Source organism: Plodia interpunctella, chromosome 4 (assembly GCF_027563975.2).
Source record: "Plodia interpunctella isolate USDA-ARS_2022_Savannah chromosome 4, ilPloInte3.2, whole genome shotgun sequence".
In the NCBI taxonomy this organism is placed as follows: Eukaryota; Metazoa; Arthropoda; class Insecta; order Lepidoptera; family Pyralidae; genus Plodia; species Plodia interpunctella.
The window spans coordinates 7,104,296-7,116,811 of NC_071297.1; the positions used below are offsets into that span (position 1 = coordinate 7,104,296).

General features: G+C 33.2%; 1 protein-coding gene across 3 annotated transcripts in view; it reads right to left on the minus strand.

The window, feature by feature from the left end:
- Bx (Beadex) overlaps positions 1-12,516 on the minus strand; it is a 55,390-nt gene that overhangs the window by 15,539 nt on the left and 27,335 nt on the right. Inside the window, exon 1 of one of the 3 annotated variants that reach the window (XM_053744091.2) lies at positions 4,195-4,383. The exons of the other annotated variants lie outside the window; for them this stretch is intronic. Within the exon in view, the coding sequence (XP_053600066.1) occupies positions 4,195-4,197 (3 nt within the window). The 5' untranslated portion in view covers positions 4,198-4,383. Of the gene's footprint in view, positions 1-4,194; positions 4,384-12,516 lie in introns of those variants that run through there. 3 annotated transcript variants of the gene reach the window in all.

Genomic DNA, 12,516 nt, shown 5'->3' on the forward strand with positions numbered 1-12,516 from the left:
TTCTTGCTCTTTAGGAAACATAGTTATATGTTTCCTGTCATACCTACATTCAAATAAAATTTTCATAGGATTCCTAACACAATCCTTCCATCTTTTCTTCGGTCTTCCTCTCCATCCATCCATAATCATACAAAAATAATACAAGTAGTAAAATCAAGTCAACCAAAAATCGGCATGCCCCTACGATTGGCCGCAATGTTGGACCAGTGTGTAAAGCGACCTTAACATCGCTATTGAGCGATTCTGCTGATGTTTTAGTGGAAGATAAAACAAACGTCTCGTATTAATTATGACGAGATGCAGTCACATCCCTATTGATCGTAAAGGATCTTTGATGACTGCTGTAAAATGTTCCAAATCGTTGTCGTGATAATTTATGAAGCATGTTTATGGATGGATTTATAGCGATTTGTGCCTGGTTCCTATTCATGTCTACGTTATTCCGTGCTATGTTATTATCTGCATTTTACTAAATGTAATATTTACAAAATCTTAAGTGACTGACTACACGCAGTTACGGAAATACGATATCTAATTAAATACATACTATCATTTGCTATTGTTTGGTTAATAATTATGTGTATGTAGGTTCAATTTGTATCAGCTCTTTCCTAGAATCCATTAGCCCTTAATAATCATTTTGATACCAAATAGTCGTTTCAGGAAAATTACAAGTATGAATCGCAAAAAGTTATTTCAGAAACGATATTTTTGTTGAAAATAGGGATTAACAGGATATCAGTGGCATTTCGTATTTACTTAAGTACTTAACAAATGATTCCTTCCAGCGCTTAGGCTAAATTAGCAGACAAGCCCAAGGCAAAGTGAATTAAAGCATCCGAGCCTATTACGCGAAGTGAGTTATAAAATAAAGCGCGAACTTCATACATTACAAGCCGATAACCAGACGAGACTGGAGACACAAACCAGCCCCTTTTAGTGAAATTGAAAACTTTTTCTCTTACTCATACCGACCGCGACACCGCCTTTTAAATCAATTGCCTTTATAATTAACTTACTCGCTATTGGAGTGCACTCGCTCTCACTCAATTAAAATCCGATCTGGATGTAAATCTGTCTGTTGAGAAACTGGTTTTTCTGTTAATCGGATGTGATATCGATATAAGAACTTGATATTTACTTTCGTACTCAATTCCATATAAGTAATTATTTCCATTTCTATATACGCTACAATTATGTTATCTTAAAATATTAGAAACTAACTATTATGAAATCATTAACATGACCAGTTTAATTTGGAAATACATAATGCATAAAAATACCCGGAGCATTCGTTTCAATATATTATTATCCAGTTTTTTATCTGAATCATTTCGTTATGAAAAAAATGTTATATCAAAATGGGAAGTTCCATTAAAGATGATTACCGAGTGGCTAAGCTAGGGCGCCGGGCGTGAGTCAATACTGACATTATGCAATTCCTAATGCAATGAGTCTCGCCGTATCGCGCCTAAGCCACTTTTACCTAATTCCCATTAAATATTTATTACATTAGACAAAAGCCATCGAAGGTATCAAGCGCAATGTTTTATTTATTACCTCTTATAAGATTGCTTGCTATATAAAACAATCTTGTAAATGTTCCGTTCCTTTGGAATCACGCTCACTCATTGATTGGATTGTAGGAGTTTTTTTTTTTATCTACTATTTAAATACATTTTGGATGCACGAATGGAACTCAAAATAATAAATATATAAGTACCTAGAATAAATAAGATTATTCTGTAATATGAATTAAATATCAAATCCGACTACGGTACTAAATATAAAAGGTATTTGCGCTTGAAATAGAGCTACAAAGAAATCCATCTGAACCGAACAGAAAATGAAAATAGAATGCAATTTGGCGAGTGTGTTGCAGAGCTCCCGGATTCGAACCTGCGACCAAAAATAGTTTAATCAGAGTTATGGGACATTAATTAAATTACGCCGGCTATGGGCTGGGCTATAAGAAAATTGCTTTTATTTGTGGGGAGCTTTTCAATTAAACATTCATTCATTTGCGGCCATCGAGTGGCATCCATTACATTTAATTATAATTTAGAAGGCCTCTTTAATGATTACATTCATTTTTCCGTCGAGCATTCCTCGTGGTCTGGCTCAAATTAATTTGATAAGTGATTGTCTGATTAATAAGAAATACATACTTGAAATAAGTCTCACACACTGTATATACATAATGAAAAATATAAATCTTCATCTACAAGCCCTTCTGCATGAGTTTATTTAGGCACAGTGGTCGTTTCGAAATGCAACTAGTTTGTAGCTTTGATAAATATTATATAATTTCAATCTTGACGTGAAATAGTACCTCTGAAAGTTTAATGATTTCAGTTGATGAAAAACTGAAATTGTGCATATCACTATATATATAAGTTGGTTCGTTACAAAAAAATATAAAGAGAATAAGTAATGAGATAGGAATGTTATGTATTTAAAAAACGCATTCATCAAGTCACTGCATATAATAAGCTGCCTGTAAAAATGACGACGCATGCATTTTTTTATAAAATTTAACTGGAAATTTTGTGATTAAAATGACAAAAAAAAATGAGGCACACTTATTGAAACTCCTTTAAAATAATAAAGTATAACCAATATTTTTAACTATTCTGAGTTTCTCGTTTTAATGATAAAAATAGACCAATTACAAAGAGCTCGTTATCAGTAACTCTCTCTCTAACCTCCCACATTTTCCGGAAAATTCTATTGTACAGGATTATAAAAAAATAACTAATGATAGGTATATTTTCGAAAATATTAACTACTGGATGGATATTTGTATTGACTAACACTACACGATTGATAGCAATAAAATTAAAACCAATGTCATTATGCGTTGACCTCTGCGATGACCTACATTATTAACCAATTAGAAATAAGAATGAGAAAATTACTGAAATTGAGAAAAAACTTATAATTTATTTCTTTTTTGTTCTAGCATATGTATGAAAATATTCTTGTTTATGCTACCAATTAACAGTTCAAAACTATTCTGGGAATGATTTACTATAACTAAAACGGTAACTTTACTATTTTTTTTGTTTGATAGGAAAAAATAATACTTCATAAACTATATAAATAATGGTAAATCTACTATTTTTATAGCATAATTTTATTTAAATATCTTTGTAAACTCATTAAAACCTCGCCGAATTAGGCCAAAACTATATTTTTCTTATATGGAAACAAATAAATAATTACTATTTCCAAATGGTTACACGCAATAATTAAACCATTCTTAGCATTAATTAAGGACTGATGTTTTTCACAGAACCATTCTAAATATCTCACTGCTCTGCGTAATTATGTCTTACTATTACAATTAAGTTTTATTAAAAAGCCAGTCCAAGTGAACACAACAAATTAATTACACTCGCTTTAAGAATGAATTTAGTTTGTTTAAATTAATTAATAATTTTATGAAGTATTTCATAGAGGCCTATAAGGGCCTCTATTATTATAATACTATAGTTTAAACTTGTTCCTTTTAATGCTCAATAAATTTTTTAATAGTTGCGGCTGTTTTGATGTGGCAGTTTATGAGAAATGCTTGAATTTTTTCCCGAATATCTAATTGGTTTGATAGTGATAATAAACACTTGTCTGACCAAGGTAACTTTATTTTTGAAAGTATAAAACTAGATAATATTTTACTAGATAACTAGACAAAATGTATGACGTGTGCCATTTAAAATAATAACTACCTCAGATGCAATTTTTTCTTTGACCAAAGTGGTATAAGTAAATTTTAGTGTATTGTATTGCAGGTTTCTGTTTTTCATTTCATTGTTTTAAAAAATATTGTTATAATTTCTGTAGATGACATCTTAATTATCTTAATTACTTATTAAAAAGTAACAAGTCATGTCTAGTAATTGTGAGATAAGTTATAGTTTTTATTATTTAACGAACATACTTTTTCAATTAAAGCTAATAATAAAAAGAATTGGTAAGCCAAACTTCTTATGTAAATTTAAATTTAACTACCTATGGAGTAACTGGCCAATTAATAAAATATATAATAAAGTTACTTAAGTATTTACCAAAACAGCCTACAAATTTAAATACCCGTTAAAAAAGATATCACCAAACAAGTGGGAAAAAACTTAAAATCATTAAGCGTAAAATATGGTCGGCAAAGATTAAAAAAGGCTATAAAATTACACTTACCATAAAATTAATTAGTTTGACTCAAATTCCAAGATTTAGATGTATTAATTAAGGTTCACAGAGGTTTAACATTATGGGTGGCACTAAACTGTTTTCGTGGTGCGCGCTCGAGGCTCAATAAGCGCGTGTTTACATACCGCTCTCCTTGTAAAAACTGAATGAGTGTACGCGCGGACTATCGGGTCCCTACTGCCACTTCCTGTGTGCAATGATAACACTCGTCGCTGCATAGTCTAGCTACCTCACTCGCGATTGTTTTACATCGGAATATAATTATCATTATCAAACAATACAATTAACCCGTCATTATAAATCCCACTTATTGTTTGCGCAGTTCATTCAATAATTATGAATATTATGATTGCAGTGTGGATAGTTTTAATAAATCAGTTTGTTTTATTCCGTTTCACAAACAAGGTAGTGTATTTTCAAACTTGCAACGATAACAGTCAAGATATCTAACCAATACGAACTATCGGAATCGAAACAAGTATTTGGGATAGTTTATTTTCGAGATTGGCCACGTGCAGTGGTAGAAAAAAGTGTAATATTATTTTTCAATTCGCATACAAAGGTGGTCGGCTGCGGCGGCAAATTGGTTGTATTGTCAATTTGGGCAGTGCGTGCCGGCGCAGATGAAATGTTTATTTTCAATTTCCGACGTTTTCCCGCGCGCGGCCGCAAGGATTAGGATGCGAACCGCCGCGCGCCGCGCTTCCGCTTCTAGTTTTTGAACTAAAGCCGCTTTTACACTATGCTTACCTGTGATGCTTTCTTTCTTATCTAGTGTGTGTTGCTAACACTGGTGTCTTCTTGTTCTCTTTTCTTGTGATTTATTAGATAGAGTGATTCAAGAGGAAGGTTTTAGTACATAATTTATTACAGTTTTACCCAAATGAAGCCGGGATGGGCGGCTAGTTATACAAAAAATGACGCAGTTTAATGAAGTCATACACAGTGATATTACCCTGAGTATATAATCCCTGCTATGTCTTAAGATTAAATGCTCGCAGTGAAGCATACAATAAACAAAGCTAGTACTTATAATAGTTTGTTATGTCATTCATTTCTTGTCACACAAAAAAAAATTATTGATAATCTTTTTTTTTATTGAACATGTACGGTAACAATATGCAATTTTGAGTGAGTAGGTTCAATGTTTTACCAATTCGGCAATAATACGGATTTTCTTAATTCCAACTGAATACCGAAATATGAAATTAGTAGTTCACTGATATCAATTTAATACTTATACTTTAATTAAGCAATTTATGGGTAGTTGTGTATTTAATTATAATATAATAAGGGGAATTATAATAAGGGTTTTCTTAGCAGATTCAGCATTTATAAGTATTGGACTCCCGACAGATTTACAAAAACACCATCATCTATTTCAAAAGTGGTTTAGTTGCACGTAGTGCCTACTTTAATGTTTTATTATCCCTGTGTTATATCTTAATTCCAAGTAAAACATATTCAATCCCTTTAAAAATTGTATTTTATATGTGCGACACCCGCGACTAATCGCGCATGACGAACGCGAATAATACGTTATGTCGGTATGTATTCTGGCTTTACATCGTTGTGAAATTATTGCTTTTACAACACCGTGTTTTTGCTGCACTTCTTGGAATTATGTTCATATGTTTATTTTATTCAACGAATAATGGCAAAGATTAGTATTTTTAAAAAGTAAAACTGATTAACTGCATCACATTCTCAGGACTGGCTCTTGAATTTATTAGGCACGGCTCCGCCTGCGACAAAAAGTAGCCTTTGTCACTCTCCAATCCATCATCTCCTATCTCCATACCAAAAATCACTTCAATCCATGACTCCGTTGACAAACATACCTACACACTTTCACATTTGTAATATTGGTAAGTAATACGAACAGGGATGAATAAGATGTAATATTGTTACTGATAATTTTTATTAAGGTTGTTGTAAGAATATATCATGTCGATGCCTTCAAACTAAAATTATCATGGAATTAAAATTATGACTAAAAATATAATGCAGAGTTGCTATGTGCAAAAGTAACGATTTCTTCGAAATGTATGTACGTATAAAGTGAGATATGAACCCGTCTCGATTATCACGAGCGAGTTCCAACTCGATACAGGCCGGTGCTAATCGAGAAATTCGTAATACCGTGTAATCGGTAACTGACGAGCGTAGCGCACGATTTCAATCCGACCCGTCCGAACCCAGATGTCATGGCGATCGCGAATACCGGTTCTGAATTTTAAGAAATTTTGAACGGGGCGTGTGAAATTAAAACATATATATTAAAACCAGTGTCACGGCGATTTAAAATAACTGTTTGGCAAGGACTTTATATACCCATCCAGTACAAGGTGGATATTGTCATATACTAACGGCACGTCCGTGTAATTTTGTTTCGCTAATGGGTATTTTATTTAAAGATTCCATAAGCGTAAAATTTACTATAATTGTACCTACTATACCCAATTACCCATTAATATCATCACTGTATTGTTTCAGACTGAAGCGGTTCAAGGTATCGTCGTTGGTGGCAATGGTGGAAGGAAACTTAAATATTAGCACATTTTATTACCTAATGTTTGCTCACAGCTTCCTTTGAGCCACTTTGACGTCGCCGGCGGCTTTCCTAGATAAAATTGCAAAGTATAAAGGGTATAGAATTGACTCTGAATGCACTTCGAAACTCGAGATATTTTAATATTCTCTTGGTCTAATTTTGCGATCTTTAGTCCATGCGAAATGATGCTAATAGATAACACGACATTGCAATGCCGTAGAATTAAACTTGCTATGAAAAATTCTGGAGGTAGAAAAGACACAAAATACAATGTAGAAATGGATGACAGGTGTGTTGCAATCGAAATAAATAAAATTAATTAATCAAATATATGGTTTCAGAAGATGAAAATATTAGTACATCATGACGTATGAAAATATTTCATCTAAGTAAATATAAGAAGGAAGTGTCGTTTGGCATGTGGCAGATCATAATGGAAGGATGTTAATGTACCTACGTGCCTAAAATGGGGCGTTCTAACTTAAGTATTCCTCCGTACTTTCATTATTTTGTGATAAAGGGTGACTGTTTCATATAAGTTAAGTATGTATGATGTCTGTGGACTCTTGATCACCGTTGGAATGAGAATTTATCTCTATCCTTCCTATAGATAAACTGCTAATAAACCAAAATGTATGTTTTGGTTAGCTCTGCTAGTAACAAGTATTTTCTATTTTGTTAACATCATCTCTGTTAGTTGCAAAATTATGCTAGAATTATGACTAATTGCACATTACAACTTATCATGACTTAAATTTTCCTATTGATTCTCTCTTTTACCTGAAACGACATAAAAAACAAATTGTTAATAAATAAATTAAATGTACAATTAACTACAGAATGACAGAAATATAAACGTATTAAATCGAATAAACAAATTGAGATCACAGAGCTTCAATAAAACCCCTTTTTAAGGTAGGTTTACTAAATTTCATCTTTTTTTTGGACATTGCTTAAAATAATGTTGTTGTCGATTTGCCATAACAGTTCATTCGTTATTAAAAATGTATGATGTAGGTAGGTATCGCAAATTAACTTTCACAGTATGTTGTGTTTACAAATACATGGCAAATTGATTTAAACCCTTCCGCCTGAATTCAACTAATTCTAGTAATAAATGATTATTAATTAAATAACTTTAGAGGTACGGAACTCTAAAAAATATTTTCTAAAACAACTTTAACAGTTTAAACGTTCCAGGTAACACTAACAAGTGCAATCAGCAATATTATGCAACACGGACTGCAATCCGTCTGTTTGTAAAGGGCTCACAATTGCATGTCATTTGCGTACAAGGAAAAGGCTGGCGTTACGGCCGGTCAATATACCTGCTGCGTAGAATTTAGAATTATAATGACTAATAGAAGTTACATCTACTTTGTCTGTATGAAACTATCGAATTTCATACAAGAAGTATTAAAGCGATCTTAGACGTTTAATAAAAATGCAATAGTAATTTAGATTAGGACCATTCCATATACTCGTACTAAGGCGCACATAGCCTTGGCCACTTATAAGCAACAATAGATTCCCAAATATAGTTGACATCAGGCAGGTAGCCGGTTGTAACAGCACAGACGATTTATAATACGTATATCAAAAATACTGAATTACTTGGGGGACTGTAAGGCCTCCTGTTTTCCCGTTCGTATTCAACTCAGATTCGATTTTGATCGTCCTCTCGTATCCGCCCTGAACGTGGCTGCAGAGTCCAACGGCGCTTAATACAATATGTCTTTGACACTTCTTTCTTATCGATTACATTATTGCGAACACTTATGTCATGTTTTATTTCAATCCAGTTTTATTCCAATTTACGACTAGCTATTACCATATAATGACACTTCTATTGTCTTATCTATTCTAAATTCGATGACTAGCGGTAATAGTAAGCAATTTGGTAAAAAACCCTGTGTACTCAACAACTACTTGAACGTTATGTTATGATACCTGTTGTGTTGTGATGCGTTATATTATGTAACTATTATTACCGTCTCTTAATGCAATGCAAAATTACTGAGATACTTAAAATGCCTATTTGAATATAATTAATCTGATAAATTAATATGGCTCATTTTTAGCATCAACTAGACAACTCATTGCGGACAAAAATAACTAGAAATTATAGAAATAGACAAAGACCCTTTTAGTATCAGTAGACATTACTTGAACATTGGTAAATAGATATTTCAAGCAAAAGCGCGAACATCGCAGGCAGATATAATTAAATAAAAGAACTTTTAATAAAACATCTTATAATACATTTAAACTGGACCAAAGATCAGTTTAAATAGACCATAATACAAAATGCTATAAATAATTCCTTAGTCTATTAGCTAAATAATTGAGATAATTACGTGTACCTAATAATCCAGTTCATTACTGAATGCGGCACGTTCGGAATGTGCTATTTAGATGAAATTGTATCGGTAATATGATAATGACGCTACCGGCTCACTAACGTCACCATTACGTTTTTATGACTTTCCTAACTAAAAACTAAATAATAATTTTAACAAATTATGCCACACTAGATAAAGAATTTTATTACAAAGTATTATAAAAATATGACGGTGCTGGTGTATGCGTATAGCCTTAACAATCGAAATATCACATTTCAGACTTCAACGGTGTCGCGTTGCACGAATACCGTGGCTTATTAACTCCGTAATTAAATTATTAGAAACCTGGACTAATTAGTGAAGAATTCCAACAATTCGTCCACCTATTGGGGTTTAATTAAAACTGCCAAAGCCGAGAGCGCGCCAAATATCGCGTTATAATGAAATGATCACTCGAACTAATTAAATTATCGAAGTAATGGTGCGTGCTGATGATACCGGTGGCCGGTGGTGTTTGTTACACCGCTCCGCTAATAGCTTTTTGAATTAATAATACAGATAATTATAATGCAGTCGCATATATAAGTGTATACTGTGATAATTCTAATAAAAACGATTATTGAAAAATAAAACGACGTGCACAATTCAACTGCGAAACGAAAGAGAGTTTTATTCAGTGTTATCACATTGAATACAATGACAAAGTAAAGGTACCTAATAAGCCACGGAATCCATTATTATGCAGCTTTAGTTATTGTAGGTGGCAACATATACAAAAATGGCAAAATTTATTGGTATAAAAACTTAGGTTACACAAACTTAATTAAACACGTTTTAGTCACATACGCGTAAAATTCAAATTATTATTTTTTTATTTAAGGAAGTTTTGTATTTGAGGAAGTGTTGTTTGAATAACTAGATTAATTTCGTATATTAAACAAACATACAATACAAGATTTGCAAATGCACTGCATAGACTAGATAAGAACGTAATGCCACTATAAGACTACCTATGGCAAAGAAGACAATAATACCATGATCCTACACTTTATTGCCAATACCGTCTAAATAAACCACGTGCAGAAGAATCTTCAGGTACCCCCCGCCCCGATACCCTTCTACAAGTTAATGAGTAGTGCAATCATTAGATGGCAACACTGTGCGAGGCACGGCGTGACTCTAGGCGCAGCCACATTAAAATGACTAATTATAATAAAGCTGATATGTCCTCATAATTAACTAAGCCTGATGAAGAGTGCTTTGATGAAAATAACGCGAATACAGCCGCTTCAGCGCTTTAAATAATGGAACAGGTGCTATTTAAATTATTTGCTGAATTCTATAAGTAATGCAATTGAATATTTAAAATAACGAACATAACACTCGAAATTGTATTTTAATAAACAAATAAAAAACACAAATTTAAAATGCGCAAAAAGAAATCGGTGCGCGATACTTAGGTACATACCTAATAATACGTACAAGATACTATAATAAGGATTCTGCAAATGGTTTAAATACGAATAGGTATACGAATATAGACATTTGCTTTGGCATTCTTCTAAACTAAGTATAATATTTTAGGTACACAAATAATTGTCGTAGGCCTTACGGGTGTTAAACTATTATAAAGATTATAGTAATTAGTTGATAACCTAGATAAAAGGTGACGTCAATATGTGATTGTTTTTTTATGCTATCATGCAGGCAGACAGATATGTCAACGCCTGGAACACTAGGGGAATCACACGCGCGTTGCACATTTTGCACCCAAGATCGGTCCCCAACGAGGGAACTCCACAATCGCCACTGCACGGACTTTTGTTGTCACACCAATGTGTGACAAAAAAAGTCCGTGCATACACCATATTTCCCTGAAAACAGTAAACGCTTCTTGAAAATCTTCTTGTTCGATAAGCATTAAAGTCCGCCTCCTGTTCTTTACTCATTGTGTTTTAAGCAATAGTGTTTACAGAAATATATAAAAAGGATATCTATATCTATACATATTTTTCATCGCTTTTCACGGTAACCCGTTAGCCAATAAAGCGCTGTAACGCTTGATCGACACGCGGTCACAGCAGCACTAGCGCTAATTAGGAAAAGTGACAACCCACTCCTGCCATAAACCGGTGCAGATTTATCGTCACAGATTATTTATATTATGTTTATTAGACCCCTCCCTGCTTTCCCGCTAATTGAATTGCCCGGATTTTTTATATAACAACACCTGAGGAGTTTATTACGGCTCATTGTTTTATGATGAGCTTCTGGGACCGCTTGCGAGTGCCATTACGCTGCTTTATTTATACACGTTATACAGTTATACACATGAAAATTTTGCGGAGTTTCACTCGGCGTTGTTGATATAACCCCTTTTACTTTTTTAAATTTTAATTTCTGTTTTCAAAATGCGGTTAACTTTAAATTAAATCATAGTATATTAACGTGGACGCAGAATAAACACAAACAGGAGACACCTATTACATATTACTTAAGCTTTATGATTAGCTTCGAAAACAGTAAATCGCCAAGATAGTCAATTAAGCGAGTGACCAAAACGTCACTGTAATTAACATACCACCATAACTCATAGTCGACGAGGATACAAGTTATTTTGGCAATATCGTTATGATTAACAGCTACTCCGCCCCCGTTGGCGCACTTTGATAAATTTACAACGAAAATAACTGTTATTTTATAATTATAACGTTGTAACGTTGTTGGACAAGAGCGTGGAGGTGCGGGCTCATTAGATTTGTTTCTTGGATTGCGTCGTCTCTTGCTGTCAATTAGTTGAAGCAGGTGATGTGTTCTACTAATTTGGGCGCTAAATATAATGAGGACTCGGCTGTAATGAGCTCCCAAATAGTTTTTGTCTTATACTTGTAGCTTACATCTACGTGATGAGATCAACTGTGGTGTTGGATATTTTAATGGGATTATCACATTCTATATTAGTTACTTCATTGGTTTTTGGACGGACACGATTATCACTTATGAGGTACCTAATAGCTATGAAAAATTATGTATGATAATACATTAATATATTTAAAAAAAACAACTGAAATAAATTAGAAAGCCAATTCAAGCGCCACGCATAACATAAGTTATCTCAGAGTATATGTGAACTATATATAGTTAGTAAACGTGAAATTAAATACAAGAAGCATAAAATTTTCTTGGTATTAAACAAATAGCAATACTCCAGTTTAACAAAAAAAAAAGATAAAGCACGCCAATTTACTATACTCCGACGATATCTCATACGAAACGCAACATATACCTAAACATGAACTTAATACTTCCAAAAACAAACAATGCTGCAGCCGCATCGCTAATTAGGACTTTACGCTAGAATAAATAAGATCTAATTTCGAAGAAGCTGCTCTCATGTCCGTGGATAAGGACACA